Source organism: Paramisgurnus dabryanus, chromosome 20 (assembly GCF_030506205.2).
Source record: "Paramisgurnus dabryanus chromosome 20, PD_genome_1.1, whole genome shotgun sequence".
Lineage (NCBI taxonomy): Eukaryota > Metazoa > Chordata > Actinopteri > Cypriniformes > Cobitidae > Paramisgurnus > Paramisgurnus dabryanus.
Window position 1 is genome coordinate 3167345 of NC_133356.1, and position 18754 is coordinate 3186098.

At 36.5% G+C, this 18754-nt stretch overlaps 1 protein-coding gene across 1 annotated transcript in view; it reads left to right on the top strand.

The window, feature by feature from the left end:
• Window positions 1–2147: 2147 nt before the first annotated feature.
• The window catches only part of hpse2 (heparanase 2), a 97825-nt gene continuing 81218 nt past the window's right edge, over window positions 2148–18754 (top strand). Inside the window, exons 1-3 of the mRNA XM_065296048.2 lie at window positions 2148–2551; window positions 5020–5174; window positions 5741–5902. Of these exons, the coding sequence (XP_065152120.1) occupies window positions 2301–2551; window positions 5020–5174; window positions 5741–5902 (568 nt within the window). The 5' untranslated portion in view covers window positions 2148–2300. The remainder of the gene's footprint in view (window positions 2552–5019; window positions 5175–5740; window positions 5903–18754) is intronic.

Below are 18754 nucleotides of genomic sequence, written 5' to 3' on the forward strand. Positions count from 1 at the left end.
GTTTTTCTTTTGTAAGGAGTTTTGGATAAGTTATTCCTAACAATATTAGGAGAGGAATACTGTTTAAAATTAGTTTGAGGTTTTACAAAATGTATAATTAACCATTAAATCCTTTCCCAAAGAATAAACATCTCTGACTGTAAGCCTTTTTCAGACTGTTTCTTTAAACGGCGAATAGTTTTGGATAGCTAAAATGCACTTCAAAAGAGTACCCATATTAAACCTGATAAATATACTCATAAAACAGAAGTTAAAGAGAAACCTCCTGTCTGATTCACTGCCAGGAAATATATTGTAGAGAGCAGCAGATTGTTCTGCTGTAACTGTTTAATATTTTATTTTTGGTCTTCGCAGGAAGCGGATTTATATTGTGTCACAGGGAGCCCGGAATGTTAGGCCTGAGTCTCAGTTATAGGAAAAAATCACAAAGCTATTATTAGACAAGAAGTTACGATTCAGTTGACTGAGCATTATTTCTATCACTTCAACAGATGACTGACCTGCGTTTCAAGCGCGTAGGAGCATGTCATGCCACTTACAGATTTATAGGATGCCACAAAAAGTAGAATCTGTTCATAGTGTTATATGGAGACATTTTATCTTACTTTTTATTTTCATAGTATTATCTTCTCGGAAACAGGTGTGGAATATTCTTATATGAATGTAACAGTGTTTTATAGTGTATATCTTATTGGAAATGTAGGCTATTTGGGTTCTTCATTTTACTCTAATATTAAAATGGCAAGATAAAACTTCAAACTCGAATTGATGTCATATGAAAAGATGCTTCAAACTTTAAAAATAAATCTACATTTTGATAGAATAAACTAGTTGAATTAATAAATTATTTACATTTTTTTTATAACAAAACAACTTGATAGGCTACGTAAGATGGGGATATAAAAGGAGACTTCGGCTTTATGCGTTATGGACATATGAAATTCAAGCATTCAAGATATTTTTTAGCATTTGTTCTAGTTCGCTATATTGGTGAATTGTTTTTTCTCAACAATTCAAAAGAAAAAAAAACTGTATTTGTAGTGATGCTTTGCAAACGCATACTCCTAAAAAAGCAAGCAGTTGAAAAGACAAATTATAGCTTAATGTTTGATTCATGAACCTGCTTTATATTTTTGACTCGTTTGATTTAGTGACTGTAAAAACTCTTAACTGATTGCTTCCCACGAGACCCAAAGCCCAGATCCGCATAACGACGAAAAAGAAAAGATATTTTCATAAAAATTCAACACTAAACAATACATTTATTGTTGTATTATTTAATTTTATATTATTTTTTAATAAGCAATAAGCGAGCTTTTATTTAACTATATTGTAAGCGCATTATTTGCCAAAAATTTAGTTTTCTTATTTTTTTAAATAAATTATTTGCCATTTTGCAATATTATTGGCCATTGTAATAAATGTAGACTTTTCTTATGTTGCTACCCGTTCTAGCCAATATTTACATTTAATACACAAGTTGTAATTATTTTATGTAAACATATACGTGAAAATAGATTTATAGAGGCAGTTATTATTTATTAGTCAAGGTCTGCACACTGTTTATCTGTCAAGCTAAAAACTCGGATACGATGAAGTATTCATTCTGTTATACCCAAGCATAAGTAAGGAAGTGCACAAAAAATAAAAAAATGTGTCTTGCAACTTGCTTTGGCCTTTGCGCATAAAGAAATATACAATGCATATCGGATAACAAAAAACAATAAATTATGTGTGTTATAAATTATGTGTGTTATAAATTATGTATGTTATAAATTAAATGTGCTGCCCATACTAGTCCTTTTGAGCGCTTAAGCAGATTTTATGTGCTATTTTAGATCCGACTTAATCAATATCATCTAAAAAATGCTCAATTATTAAAAATTCCACAAAACAAGCTTATTACTAACATTATTGGCGAAGCATGTTAATCGTTTCCTTAATAGTAGAAGATATGTATTTCTCCCCAAAATGTACACATATTATGCTTCAGAAGGGAGTTCATACAAAAAGCTCATTCAGTTAAATAAGAGTCATCTTACCTTTAAGAGCTGTTGGGTTACTACAGAGGGCGGTACGGTGGCAGCAGTGTGATGGAGGCTGGCCCTGCCTGGGGCGTGAGTTTACTCCAGCTAACTCCAAAACAGCACAAGACAGGGGGCTAAACGAGACAGCCGCGAATTTGACCACAGACACGTATCCTGGCTGAAGGACGGCCATAAATACGCTTCAGGTGCTCTTCAGTCGGCTTTTACAAGGAGATCTCTGCTGGATCTCCTCTCTGTGCTCGAGGACGGAAGATGCCCAGGCAGTTCCTCTGCCAAGTGTTCGGCTTGTCCCTGTGGTTGGCACTGATACTCCAGTCTCTCATCTCCTCCACCGCTGCCTATAAGAGACCTGTGTCCGGAGGGAAAAGGCAGAGTTTCTTGGAGAGAACCTTAATTTTATTGGACGTGAATACGCGAAGCCCGGTAAAAATCTTGAACGACAATTTCCTCTCGTTGCAGTTGGATCCATCTATCATAAAGGATGGCTGGCTCGACTTCTTAAGGTATGACAGGCTTGAACTTTCAGTGCTTTGCATCCTGAGGTTAAAATGATGCTGATGCATTTGGGTAACTTTAGATTGCACAGCAAAAAGATAGAATGTAACAGACATATGTCCAAAACTATCCAACTGACCTTATATTTAATACTAGCCTAAAGACATCTCATGAATACATAATCGCATATTTGTTCAAAGCATAAACTCTTTGGCTCTTCCATTAGACTTATATTGAAAGCATAAGCTACATGCTTGGCCGCGCACTTTGGACATTTAGCTTTTATTTGATGCTTATGATATCATGTTAATCGCTGTAGTTGTATAATAATTCTAGCTTTTCATTCACGCATTGTCTTATGAACTTAATTTTACGCGTAAAGTTTTAAGCGACTATAATTCAAGCTGACGCGTAATGCTCCAGACTACAATCTGTTTCATCTCATTGAAAATGTTTTGGGGTGAGGTTCGCCCATGAAAATCGATAAGGTTTTCTCGACATGCGAGCACAGACAGCGGTAGTATGTATAGCATTATACTTTGAACCCTGAATATACGCGCAGATTTGAATGGTTGTGTTAATTTACTGTACACACCAGGGCTTGACCTGGAAGTGAATTTCAGTGTTCCAGCCCCCAGAGGAGAAAATACACAAAACCATACGAAGAGTCGAAATGTAAGTGTCTTACTGTAACCAAATTGGTTTAGTATGTTTTATGTGATGGCTAATCCGGATTGTATTTCGTATTTTGTGGTCTAAAATGGCCCACTTTATTTTGAGCCATAAACATGCCGTCGTGGCTATTTGCCGTCGATTGTTTTTGTATAGTTTACTTTCGTGCACGATGTGTGTTATGGCAGATTGCTTGCGTGGATCCGTTTCCCAGCATCACTTCGTTTTGTTGTGTATATGACCGAGGAGCATGAATAAATCCACAATAAGTAATTTACTTTGGTTACTTTACGCACTGATTAGAATTGCCTACTTTTATTTTCACCTTTGTTTGGAAACAACTTTTGCAACATATTGTAAGTAATTTTTATATTTGTGTTGTCGGGCGGTTTCATTTGGGCTAAGCAAAATGATAATGCCGAGAAAGGCAATAGGCCTTTATTTGTAATATTATTATTAACAATAATATTATAATTATAACGAAGTTGTTGTAGTGCAGTTAATAATATAGTTATTATTCTGCTGTATGTTGCATTAATTGTTTTTCCTGGATGCTAAGTTGTTAATAGCTTATATGGTTTGACTACAATTCCTGCAAAAATGTATCGTTTACCCAGGTTTACGCACCTTGCTTGATTTTTTTGAAAATATGAATTAACATTGGACTAAATGAACGCACTTAGTCAAAGCATTTTTTAAATAATCAGTTCGACCTACCCACAGACATCATCAATAATTTACAATTGCACTTTATACAAATGTTGCTGCTTTCACAAAATGTTTTAAAACAATTAATATTTGTGCTTTAATATAAGTGTTTAACTGTGTAATGTTCTCGGATAGTCAGTCTGAATGTTTGCGCAATTTATACAGTAGGCCTGTCTATTTTCCAACTTGCGCTTTTAGCTTCCCTTTGAATTCACCACATTGACTCATTATTTTAAAAGAAACTTGCATAATTAGAAAATGAAACTCCGAAACATGGATCTGGGTCTATGGGTAAGTTTGTGTAGGCCTGCGTAAAACAAAGCGCTGTTGATTTCAGTGTGTGAGAAACACTGCGGCCTGAGACGCACTCATATTTGACTAAATAATCTTTGGTCTTGTGAGTTTCTGCAAAACTGTTTAAACTCATCTAGACAACAGGGTCAAAATTAAAATAAACTGAAAAACAATTAAGCTGTTCAAATAGATGTTATCAAAGGCCTTTATGCTCTGCACATATTTAATCACCGCATTCAATCGCCATTACAAATATCATATGGTAAAATACCACTCCACCATTATTACAATAAAAACTGAAACTATTATCTATGATAACATGTACCTATATCATTTAGGGATTGTTTTGTAATTTAGCTGACTCTTAAAAATCTGCTACAAAAGGTTAATCACAGCAATGCCATAAACGAAACATGTTTTAGGCAGTCAAAGGTTTAGTTCATACATGTTCTCCATATCTTTCTCACCTTTTTATAAAGAACATTTTTCCACTACAAAGAACTGTTTTGCAAAAAAGTTAAAGGTTATTTATAAAACCACTGAGACAAAAATGGTTTTTCAATGGCAGCATTTAGCAACTTTATTTTTAAGGCCATTAGTTTTCTATTGAACTGGGAACATAAAAAAGCACGAATTCTTTCTGTCCTTTAACTAATAAAAGTGATTTTTAGGAGGCAGATCGGTAAAAATATCTCCTTAGGGTAACACCTGCACATTTTACTGCACTAGTATTGTAGTCTGCCCTGTAGGTTTTTTTGTGGATCTGCCATCTGCTGTGATCTACATCTTTCTGTATTCACAGCTCTAAGCGGTTGGTCACTTTGGCTCGGGGACTCTCTCCAGCATATCTGAGATTTGGGGGCAAACGGACCGATTTCCTCCAGTTTCATAACCTGAAGAATCTTGCAAAGTTTCGAGGGCCTGGACCAGACTATTATCTTAAAAACTATGAGGATGGTGAGGTTTGTTTTTGGTCATTTTCAGATACCTTGCATATTCTCTTGGTTTATGTAAAACCTGTTTTTTGTGCAGTTACATTTATGCATTTGGCAGATGTTTTATTCAAAGCAACTTACAGTGCATTTATGCATTTATACTTTTTTATAAGTTTTTGTGTCCATTGGGAATTAAAACTACAATCCTTTACTCTGCTAGTGCAATGCTCTGCCATTTGAGCTATACGACAAATACGTCCTGTACAGTTGTAAAATGGTAATATTAAGTTAACATTTAATGTACATTGGAATGGTATATTGTGCATTACTGTGATTATTGTGTATTTATTGTTGTATTACTATGTTTAATGTATTTATTGTTGTAGCATCTTAATTTTTAATTTGAATTTACTTGGTGTGCTGGGTTAAGTTGCAGAATATTATTAAATATACTAGTGCAAAACCTTTTAATCTGACTTTATCCACATTCATAGTTGCGTTAACTCTCGGAAAGGTGAAGTTTATTCTCACTATATGCATGAGCAGATAAACCCCAACTTCCGAAACATCCCTCTGATGTTCACACAGATATTGTGCGCAGCGACTTTGCCCTGGACAAACAGAAGGGCTGCAGACTGGCGAGCCATCCAGACATGATGCTGGAACTGCAGCGCGAGAAAGCAGCTCAGGTGCAGCAGATCTTGCTGAAAGAACAGCTTTCCGACATCTACAGCGATGTTACGATAACAGGTAGGAGATTACAACAACATGCAGATACTAAGCTCATTTTGTAAAGCCCAAAACATTGTAAATAGTGGTTATACTTAGGTTTGAATACAGCAATAGGGCCTCACAATGTATCAAAATGCCAGCATATCGCAAATGTGCATATTGCAACATGCATGCAACAATGATTTGCAATATCTGAATGATTTTAATACTTTAGAAAGTTGTGTATAGTATAGTATTTATAAAGAAAATGTATTTCAGTATAGTTGACATTGATTTTACAATCTTAAATATCATATTGCATTATTTAGCAAGTTACAGTATCACATATCCCAGTTTTCTTCTTCATATCGTGCAGCCCTATACAGAGAAGACAATGTGGTAATCTTTCACAAATGAGGTGTTTTACTTTGTGTGTTAAAAACCAATAGCAAAAGCTGAGAGTTTGAAATATTATTTTTCATCGTATCTATAACTTCAGGTCTGATATGGTTCTTTATTTTGTTGCCTTATGTACCGCAGGTACGCCAACAAATGCGGTGATGTAATTGTTGTTGCCTAATCCAGAAAAGCCACAGGTTTAAAATGATGAGAGATAGGACAGTCCAGCGCTCTTCCAGCCAAGCATATGGTTTTATTGATCATTTTCAACAGCTGTGCTTTGCTTGTTTGTAAATCCAGTGTCCGATTTCAGATTTTTGACTTCTACACACATAGATGTTCCCAAATGTTCAGATCATTTCTTGGGGGATAATTGTTTGACAGACAGAACTCTCTGAGGGCTTGTCAGAGACCTTTGTAGTACCAAAAAGTGTCAGATCAAGGATAAAATGGTGCTGAATGATGACTTATACTGAAGAGCCAATAGAAACAACAGCTGACAATGATTTTAGAAAAATGACACTTTGTTAAAGCACAAGGTTTGTTCCTCAAAGATCAGAGGTGTTGAACACCCACAGTATAGCAGAAAGCTTTTTGCATGCAATGATGAGCAAACTTGACATCAGTGGCCGGTTGGATATGTCAGACTAGTCCTAGTTAGTCATTTAAGACTGGTCATAACTTGGACTAAATTGAATCTGGATAAATGAAATGGGGATAAATTGGTAAATGGGTATTTTAAATGTGTAAATCATGTCCGGATATAATATTTCTGTTGCTTAGGCACAGTTAATTGAATATGCCCCTGAAACAGCTTAAATTCAACACCATGGCTTAAATAAAGAAACATTTTTGATAGGTCTGCTATTTTTACAAAAACACCATTGTTTTATTATTACAATCAATGCAGTGATCTTAATGTGAACTGAAATCAGGTACAGCCAACTGAAGGAAATTTATTTGTTTAAAGCAGATTTGCTGTGGAAAGATTTTTGTAACACGGGTCACGCAGCACATTTTCATTTCATCGTTGATGTATACACTTGCTTGCTATCAGATCAGAATATCTAAACCGCTGTTAGTTGAGTCTAGCTGTCATATAAATGTTGGCTGCCAAGAAGCACTTTCGTTACTTCTACCCATTTTTTTCGGAACATTCTGAACATAGTTTTCAGACACATCTGCGTCGGGCGTCTGTAATAAAAATGAAGGCCCATCACGCATGCAGGAGGTGAAACTGACTCTCTTCCTTTCTCTGTGAATCTCAGCATGTGTGCTGTAGCAGAAAGCGTGTTGTGTGCATGAGTGATTGGTGAGGATAAGGGCACATGGGTGCAATGGAGAAGACAGGCCTGTTAACAATCAGGACGCCCCATGTGCAGTCGCTGGCAGGTGGCAGGGGAATTGGTGTAAGACAGCCCTGCCCCATCTATTTCCACTCTGCACAAGTCGACTTTTCTGACCTTTCTCATTAGGGCTATCTGTAATAGGCGCGAAACGCCTTTGCCAGTTAAAACAAACCGTGGTGAGACAAGCACAAGGTCATGCAAGCTTTCACCTCTACACTCGCTACAGTTTAGTCCAGTTTAGTTGAAGCAAACCATCTGAGACAAGTCGAGGTCGGGACACTTTAAGAATCTCTCAGATTCTGTATGGTGCCTGTCATTACTTGTTGACTGCATTATCAATATTACATTTGAAACATATTTCTAATCAATACTTTGCCTTGTGATGCTTTACCAGAAAAGCTTACTTAAAAATATTACTTAAAAACCCTTGTGTTTACTTTTCTTATTTTATTCCTACTTTTTGTTTTGAGTTCTGCTTTACATATTCCGTGGCGGCTGTTGACTTCTTTTTCGAGTGCACACAATGCGAAGCTCGTTAAAACATGTATTTAGCCCGTCATGTCAAAATATGTGTTCGGCACGTCATGTAAACCATGCATCACTTGTCATGTCAAAATACGAGCCTGCTGCAGAGCCTGCTTAATCTCATGGGTTATGAGAATTTACTGTTAAGTTAGTATCTTGCAAGTATTTTGTAAATGTGAGCGTCTCTTTAATCATAAACCCTTTTGACGTGTGTGCAGCAGGCACATATTTTGGCATGATGCATGATGCACATAGGTTCACATGACACGGCGAACACATATTTTGACATGACGAGCCACACACATGACACGCCGAACACATATTTTGGCATGATGCATAATGCACATAGGTTCACATGACGCACCAAACACATATTTTGACATGACGAGCCACACACATGACACGCCGAACACATATTTTGACATGACGAGCCGCACGCATGACATGCCGAACACATATTTTGACATGACGAGCCACACGCATGACACGCCGAACACATATTTTGACATGACGAGCCACACACATGACACGCCGAACACATATTTTGACATGACGAGCCACACACATGACACGCCGAACACATATTTTGACATAACGAGCCACACACATGACACGCCGAACACATATTTTGACATGATGCATAATGCACATAGTTTAACATGACGCACCGAACACATATTTTGACATAATGCATAATTCACATAGTTTAACATGACGCACCGAACACATATTTTGACATGATGCATGATGCACATAGGTTCACATGACACGCCGAACACATATTTTGACATGATGAGCCACATACGACATGCCGAACACATATTTTGACATGATGCATAATGAACATAGGTTCACATGACACACCAAACACATATTTTGACATGACGAGCCACACACATGACACGGCGAACACATATTTTGACATGATGCATAATGGACATAGGTTCACATGACACATCAAACAAATATTTTGACATGACGAGCCACACACATGACATGCCGAACACATATTTTGACATGACGAGCCACACACATGACACGCCAAACACATATTTTGACATGATGAGCCACATACGACATGCTGAACACACATTTTGACATGATGCATAATGAACATAGGTTCACATGACATGCCGAACACATATTTTGACATAGGCAGGCCACACACATGACGCACCAAACACATATTTTGACATGACAAGCCACATACCTGTACATGACGCACCAAACACATCACATATTTTCACCTGATGCATGATGCACATAGGTTTACACGACACACCAAACACAGATTTTGACATGATGCATAATGAACATAGGTTCACATGATACGCCGAACACATATTTTGACTTGATGAGCCACACACATGACGCACCAAACATATTATTTTGACATGACAAGCCACATACATGACGCACCGAACACATCACACATTTTCACATGATGCATGATGCACATAGGTTTACACGACACACCAAACACAGATTTTGACATGATGCATAATGAACATAGGTTCACATGATACGCCAAACACATATTTTGACATGATGAGCCACACACGACACGCAAACACGTATTTTGACATGATGCATAATGCACATAGTTTTACATGACGCACAGAACACATATTTTGACATGACGAGCCACACACGACACACCATACACATATTTTGACATCATGCATAATGAACATAGGTTCACATGACACACCAAACATATTTTGACATATGCAGACCACACACATGACGCATGAAACACATATTTTGACATGACAAGCCACAAACATGACGCACCAAACACATTTTGACATGATGCATGATGCACATAGATGTACATGACGCACCGAACACATATGTTGACATGACGAGCCACACATGACACGCCAAACACATATTTTGAATCACGCCCCTCGGAAGAGAAGTCACCGGCTGCCACTGCTGGAACTTGAGACAAAAATGCTAATTAAAACAGTTCTTGTGCAATAGACTGATGGAAAGATGTATAAGTGCTATTGCATACATTTTATTGGACTTTGTAAAAGAACTGTATTTCAGCAGTTAGCTTTTTATGTAGTCATAATTCCAATACAAATCCACATATCATTCAGGAGACATTTGCTGTAATAAATACACATTTGTAAATGAGTTATTATGTACAGTTTTGTTCCTGGAAATCTCTCTGTTGAGTGAAGTGTCAACTGATATGTGGCCTAATGTGGTGAAGGTAAATGCCATCATTCATAGCATGTTCTGGGGTCAAGCTGCTCCTCTTGTATCTGCCTGGAGTGAAGACTCCGTCCAGACTCCTAAGAATGCAACATTCATCATAAAGCGTCATCCTTTCATCTCGTGTGAATTTACTGCTTGCTTTCGAATTCAGTTCTCGTTTTATTTTTGCCTTTGGCTCATAATGCTTCAACTGCAGCTGCAGCTACTGTGCATTCACCTCAAGAAATGCAGCAGCGCACCATGAAATGCAACGTCGTAAGTTGAAATGTTTGTTATATGCAAAGCTATTTCCGGCTTTTTGCTTTCCTGCTGTAAGACAAATGACAGGAAGTTGTCCAGTGAGGGCAGTTTGGTTATTAACGGATGGTTAGCCTTTAGCCTCTCATTTTCGACAGCACTAACTGCATGTTTGTAGTTTGCAAAAAGGAAAATGTTGTTGAAAAATGATTGACAAATATTCAGTTTCATTTGTAGAAAAAAAGGCTGTTTGTAAGCATAAACATTGGCGTTTCGTGGATGTTGTTTGGCATCTGTCAGGAATTTTTAAGCGGCAAAGCAAAGTATCGAACTTCATCCATCTTGTTTACGTCTCACACGTTACGTCAGCGCATCATAGCAATACTGACCCAGTCAATGGGTGTGCATTTGGGGCGGGACCATCCTTTTGTGCGTCCAATGGTAGAAAGGGGGAGTGTTTATGAAATTTTTTTGGAAAACTGTATCATATGGTGATACCATGACGTTTGTCACTGTTATTTTGACGTTGTTCAGAATTGTTTTCCTTTGAGCTCCCGGAGCCAAATTTTTTGTCCCGTCACAAGTGTTTGTTCCAGTGTCGGTGGGGTTATTTTATTGAAACGATTGCTTGAATATTTTGATGAATACCGCATTGCTAGTCATCAAATGGTCTTTCTCCAGTCGTTTCTCTTCTTGTCATGATGTGCTTAAATTGACTCAAAGGGTTCGGCGTCTTTCCCCCTCCCCCAGCAGCAGTGAAAACACACATGTGTGCACTCAACACAAACACAGTAAGTGCACGTAGAATAGTGTGCTAATGATGGATCCGAGGCTCTGACAGATGTTTCTGCCTGCGAAAGAGCAACACAGACTTTTTTCCTATCTCTGAGACATTAAGCAGATCAAGACTGCTATGGATCTTGGTGCATTCATGCATTTCGTCCACAAATACACATGCACACGCGTGATGTTCTCCAGAAGAAATATCTGCCGCTGCTTTCAAAGTTGCCAGATTTTGCCCATATGAATAAACATTGTAGTATTTACTGTAGTAAATTGTGGTGAAATTACTAAATACAATAGTGTTTTGAACTTTACCATAGTAAATATTAAAGTATAATACAGTATTTACTACAGTTAATTCACTATATTTAATATAGTGAAATATAGTAAATTTTTTCCACTTAGCACTGGGTCTATAAGGAACCGATCCAACTCGTTGGGTTCCCAGCAGTCATATCGACCTTCAACATTGAAATATGGTTGAAATAATGTCAGTTCTTGTTTCAACATTGAAACAACGTTGATATAACAGTCAATGCGAAACGGTTGCATAAGGTTAATAAAATGCTTAAAAATTAAACATTGAAATTTGATTGAAATGATGTCAGTTGTTTCTTCAACGTTGATATAATGTTGAAACAGTGGTTTATGCTAAATGCGATATCAATGTTGATTCAATTAGCAAAATCGATGCATATTTCAACGTTAATTTTCCGTTGACGCAAAAACCTTAATTAACCCATGTTAAAAGTGCAGACTGATCTCACGTAAAGTCCTGTTATAGTCACAAAAAAATGTATTAACTTCAGCTTTTTTCGTGGCTTGAGCACAAATATTTCTATAAATAGTTTTTCGTGTCCGTTGCACAACTTTTTTTTTTAGTTTTATTTATTTTATTGTTTTCTCATTGATTTTCCTATTTACTTACCATTGCCGCTTGGGTTTGGGGTTAGAATTACTTTCTGTTACATTTTAAGACATCCTAACCCCAACCCCAAATCCAACCCCAACCCAAAGCGACAATGAATTAAAAATAGGGAAAAATTGAGAAAACAATACATTAAATGACATGAAAAATATGTCGTGCCACAGACACGAAAAACTATTTATAGAATTTTGTGCCATGGACAGTAAAATGAATCAAATTTTGCGTGACTATAACACATCTTTCCGTGAGATCATGTTGCGAAAGTGAGACGTTGAAACAATGTTGATTTCAACGTTGATTCAATTTGCAAAATCAAAAGGTAATTCAACGTTAATTCAACCTTTTCCTTGAAGTTGATTTAACTGTGAAATAGTACATTGAAATGCCGGCTGGGAGTTTAAACTATGTATGCTGGGTTGTTTTAACCCATTGTTGGGTGAAATATAAACATTTTCTGGATTATAACCAAGCTGCTGATTTTGTACCTTTTTGACCCAATGCTGGGTTGAAAACAACCTAGCATTGTTTTGAGTGCATACTATTAGAGTTTATTCTAGTTAATACTAAAGTATACTACAGTTTTTCATGTGCCATTTTTGGGTGTTCATTCATAGAAATCAGTTAAGCCCAATCACAGAAACTTGTAGAGGCACTAAACCTTTTAAAATTAAACACTTTTCTACTTTTCAGAATTAATTGTTCTCACCAAATCGAAACACAACTAAAACCATGGAATAATACTTCTTTAGAAAGCCTGGACAGTCAAAATCACAGAAATGAGACAATAACCATTGGGAAAGAGAAATGCTGGCAAATATGACAAGTATATTCGCAATGAGCCCAAAATCAACAGAATTGTAAATATACGAGACACTAATATGTGTAACAGACTCCTCTGAATGTTTCCATCACTGCTGGTCATTATTCAAGGCTGAACTCATTTAAATTAGCATAAAACCACAAGTACAATGAAAAAATTAAAAGTGCCACGCCACATGAAGACCGAATAGGCCCTAGACATCTTGTAAATCTAACGGGAAACGTTAGACAACTTCTCCGTTATTATGCTGTTCAAATTTGCCAAATTAAGTGATAAGCTAGCCTTCAAACGAATTTGTGTGTAGAAACATAGACCATAGAAGCATATTTACGATTTGCAAAATAGTGAAAATAAATGTAAAAAAAAACAGATTTTTGCAGTAATTGGAAAGAGCTGAAATTCTCAAACTGGTATACGAAACAAATTTCATATTGATATTAGCGTGAAAATTGATTTATTAAAAGTTTCAGCTCTGGGCCCTGCTTCCCAAAGGCTTCTTAATACGGTCAGTAGTGATAATCACATTAGCTGTTTCCCAAAACCCTTTCAATAATGAAAGTCAGTCATACATGAGAAACATGATGTATGGTATGTAAATAATAACTTATTTAATTTATTTAATTTTTTTAACTCTTTGGGTATAAGTTATGCATATATTTATGCATTTGGTAAATTTTGTTTGTGTTTAACAGAATCTGTGTATGTATGTGTTATTCAATTTATTAAATAACTTTTATGTAATTAAATATTTTAATTACACTATTTTACATTTGAAGTGGATGAAAACCTTTCATAAATTTTTTTTTTTACAATACGTGTTCTTGTCTTAGGACATCTGTGATGAATTTTGATCCACTTCAAATGTTGACTAAAACTAAGAAATGTGATCTTATTTTCTCAAGATCTTTATAATAATGTGATTAATAATTGAAGATTTATTACTGTTTATTTTATTTGACTCCGCATCAAGTAATGCACATTTACCATACTTTGCAGTGGCCATGTTACATTTGAAAGTGTAAAATAACCTTCATGTGACACTATAAAATAACATGAATGGAGAATATAATTTTATTCATTGTTTTTGAAACCAAAGATGAATGGTTTCTTTCTGTTTTAAATGTTATGTGTCCCCGACGGTGGCCAATTTCTGCTTTGCGGGAAGTTTTAAACTTTTGCCTTCGCCTAGAGAAATTAAAGGTGACGTGATACATCAGTTTACAAAATCGCCTACGTTCGTTTACATCTGTAAAAATTCAATACAACACCACACACATATGACTTATTTCCATGATTCTGCCATGCAACACAAAATCCCAAATAATAATCCAAGATAATCCCTGAGAGGAGTTCCCTGTCCTGCGATTGATCAACTCACAAAAGGACGCTTTTTGTCTGTTAAATGTCCTTTTCATTACATTCATTCATGTCATAGTGATCTTCATATGAGTCATTAGATTAGCAGTTATTGTGCAGGAGATCTGCGTCAGAGCAGCTGTAGGTAGTTTAGTACCACCCCTCTATAAACAAATATTAAAGAGCTGTGATTCAGAAAGACATCCGAGATCTCGCCCCATATGTTTCAAGTGCTTACATGACTCCAACCATTACAAATTAATGAAAAATGTAATTGCACATGTCGGCGATCTTCCATAAAACCACCGTCAAAGGCTCCCATTGGGCCTTATTCGTTTAATGCAAACGGGAGAAAAGCTTTTCGTGCAAATCACTTGTGAAGCCGCTCTTACTTAAACTGCATTTGCTGACAACCTGACACCACTTTGGGAATCTGGGATGCAAAATCTTATTTAAGTAAAAATAATATACAGCATGTCGGATAGGGCTTTAAAAATGAATGCGACAAGAGATTTTGGCATGAAATGAATTAATATTTTGGCACAATTTATAGGTCATGGATAAAACATGAAATTTATTTTTATTTTTAAATTCTTATTTATATTCACAAGACTTTTTTAAGATGTAAAATAAATTTTTGGTGTCCCCAGAGTATGTATGTGAAGTTTTAGCTCAAAATACCAAATAGATAAAAGTTAAATTTGCCACTTTGAGCAAAAATGTGCCGTTTTTGGGTGTGCCCCTTTAAATGCAAATGAGCTGATCTCTGCACTAAATGGCAGTGCCGTGGTTGGATAGTGCAGATTACAGTGCTGTGTTATCCCCTTCTGACATCACAAGGGGAGCTTACAGAGAATGGTTTACCAAAACTAAGTTACTGGGTTGATCTTTTTCACATGTTCTAGGTTGATATAAGCACTGGAGACCCAATTATAGCACTTAAACATGGAAAAAGTCAGATTTTCATAATATTTTCCTTTTAAATGAGTATTTTGTTATGTTAAACTTCCTTGAACAAATAGAGGCCTTTTCAAAAGTGGTCTCAGACATTTAGTACCCACTGAAAATCCAATTCTTCATTTTATTCACACCTAAACTTTTGTTTACCAGCCAGTCACGTACACACCAAAATGGAGTCTTCAAAACATTCGTGGCTCATTACTAGCAGACGTGTAGCATTTCCCTAATTTGGCTGTTAAGCTGTCAGTGGATATTCACGAGCTTTCCCCAGAGCATGATTATATTCACTTCTTTTTAAGGAATTAGCACCGTTGGAGACTTTGTTAATAGCCAACATCACAAGGACTGAAGGAAGCGATTGTTGTGGCAGCTTGGCGTTATATGAGGTTAAGTCTGGTTATATATTACCGCGGTGATTTCACCTGGCAGCTTCAGTGCCCCCAGCCTGTTTGGACATTGATTTAACTAGTTTTAATGTTCCAAGGACCATATGGCTTTACCACAAATTTGCCCTTCGTGTTGAACTTTCTCTAGTAGAATTACATCTGCATTAAAGTGTATTGTTGTAGGCGGTTTGGCTTGTAAAAAGACCTGTTTGGGTCAGGTAATGTAACTGCTTTAGATTTTACAAGCTTGAAGGTGATGTATGCAATGTTTTAGATGTTAAAACACCTTCAGTTTAATATGCATGGATGTTGCCATTTGCAGATTCGCAGAATGTAAACTTTGTGGTTAAGCAACCTGATCAACCAATGGCATACGTTTGAGACAGAGCTATTTGTTTCTTGAAACAATGCTAATGAGGGGGTGTTTATGAAAATAGTCATTATTTATACATTAAGTATAGTTTACCTTTATTCAAATGTATGCATTTGGCTGATGCTTTTATCCAAAAAGAGTTGCCGTGCATACATTTTCTATGAGTACCTGTATGTGTGTTCCTATGGATCAAACCAATAACCTTCACGCTGCTAACATAACCCTACTAGGCTAAATTTGATCAAATACTATAGTGCAAGAAAGCAAGTGAATGTCAGTTTGTTATTCTCACACTTTCTCTTCATGCTCTGTGATGAGTTTTGGGACGCAGTAAAGATCTGTGTCTCAGAAACGTCTCATCTGATCAGCTCTCTCATTCCACAGCATATTAGGTTTCTCCTTTCTTTAGTTTCTTTTTTTTAAATCCACAGCTGTTGATCTCTTCCCTGGGCTGTTCGGGATAAACAGAGACACCAAGCTCAGCAGGTCTGCTGTGGAAATTTATTAAAACTGCCCAAAGATATGTGAATGATGCAAAGAGGTAGTTAGAAATAGACCACCTGTGATGAGAGTATTATTCATTTTTATTGTCTTTGTCGGTACTTGCTCCTTTTCTGCAACACCTGTCAGGAATCATCAATCATTCGGGTGCTTCCTGCTGAGGCCATTTTTGATTTAAATGTCTCATTTACGTGATCTTTTCCCCTCACTGAGGTCCAAGTCATGGCTGCACTACCATGATGAGTGCGGTCAACCAATCACATGTAACCAAAATAAAGCCAAACTTATAGATAATTTGAGTGCAAGACATTGGCGTCATGTGCCATTTTTATGTGCAGGATACATCAAACGGTCCACACAGACTATAAGCAGTGGGAGAACATTGCATTAGCAGAGCGAAGGTCATGGGTTCAATCCCAGGGATTAAAGGTCATGGATCCCAGGGAACATGCATACTAATAAAATGTATAGGCTACCTTGCAATGCACTGTTTTTTCTTTTTCTATAAAGTGTCTGACAAATGTATAAATGTATATGCATTTGTAACCGTAAGTTAATTTTTGGAAATCTGAACAGACGAAACATTTTAAAGAGCACCATTATCCGATTTACGATTTTAGAATTACTTTTGTGTTTAAGTGTGTATTAGTTCATGTTAACGATATGCAAAAGGTACAAACCTCAAAGTAAACAACGCGAGTTATCATCTCCAACGTAAATCTCTTTTCTTAGACTACAACAAACACACAGATTGTAGGCAACAGTTTACTTCCTGGGCCTGTTGACGTGACACTCATTATCATAACTCCGCCCGCTTCTGACTCACAGCCTGTAAGTAGTCTTTGTTTTCATTTTTAAAGGATTAGTCAATTAAAAAAAATCCAGATAATTTACTCACGACCATGTCATACAAAATATTGATGTCTTTCTTTGTTCAGTCGAGAAGAAATTATGTTTTTTTAGGAAAACATTCCAGGGATCTTTCTCATTTTAATGGACTTTAATGGACCCCAACACTTAACAGTTTTAATGCAGTTTAAAATTGCAGTTCCAAAGGACTCTAAACAATCTCAAACGAGGCATAAGGGTCTTATCTAGCAAAACAATTGTCATTTTTGGCAAGAAAAATAAAAAAAGCACTTTTAAACCACAACTTCTCGTCTTCCTCTGTTCGTGTGACGCACCAGCGCGACCTTACGTAATAAGTCATCACGTCAAGAGGTCACGGATGATGTGTCGAAACTACGCCCCAATGTTTACAAGTGTGGGGAAAGAGGACCGTTCCGACGTTGTTGTATGTCGAATGATACCAATTAATGTCTTTGTGTCAGTTTATAGTTAAAAATTGTCCGCAAATGTGCGTTTCATATATGTAACATGTGACCTTTTGACGTCATTACGCAATTACTTGAGGTCGCGCTGGCTCGCCACAGAGCCGGAAGAAGAAGAGATGTTGTGGTTTAAAAGTGCTTTTTTTCTTGCCAAAATTTTTGATCCTTTGAAACTGCAGTTTTAAACTGCATTAAAACTAATAAGTGTTGGGGTCCATTAAAGTCCATTAAAATGAGAAAAATCCTGGAATGTTTTCCTAAAAAAAAAACATAATTTCTTCTGTACTGAACAAAGAAAGACATCAATATTTTGGATGACATGGTGGTGAGTAAATTATCTGGATTTTTTTTTTAAAGAACATGGACTAAAATAATACTAACTAATAAATAATATTGACTAAACCATGATTCAAACACGAGTTTTGAGCAGTGTAGAGTAGCGCTTGATGTTTGTTGTTTCTACGATCACAAATGCAGACATGGTTTTAATGTTTTAGTGTTCTTACCTTACCAATCTGTTACGTACTGCTCAAGCCGCGCTGGTAAAGTTGATCGATCAGATTGGTCATCTGCATTTTCTGGATAAGATTAATCTCGTATTGATAAAGTAGTAAATACAAAATTAACTCCTGTTAGCATTACGAGCTAATCTTCTAAACATGGTAAGGAGCGTCACATTTCCGGCTGATCGGAGGACAGTGCGCTTTTCAGAAC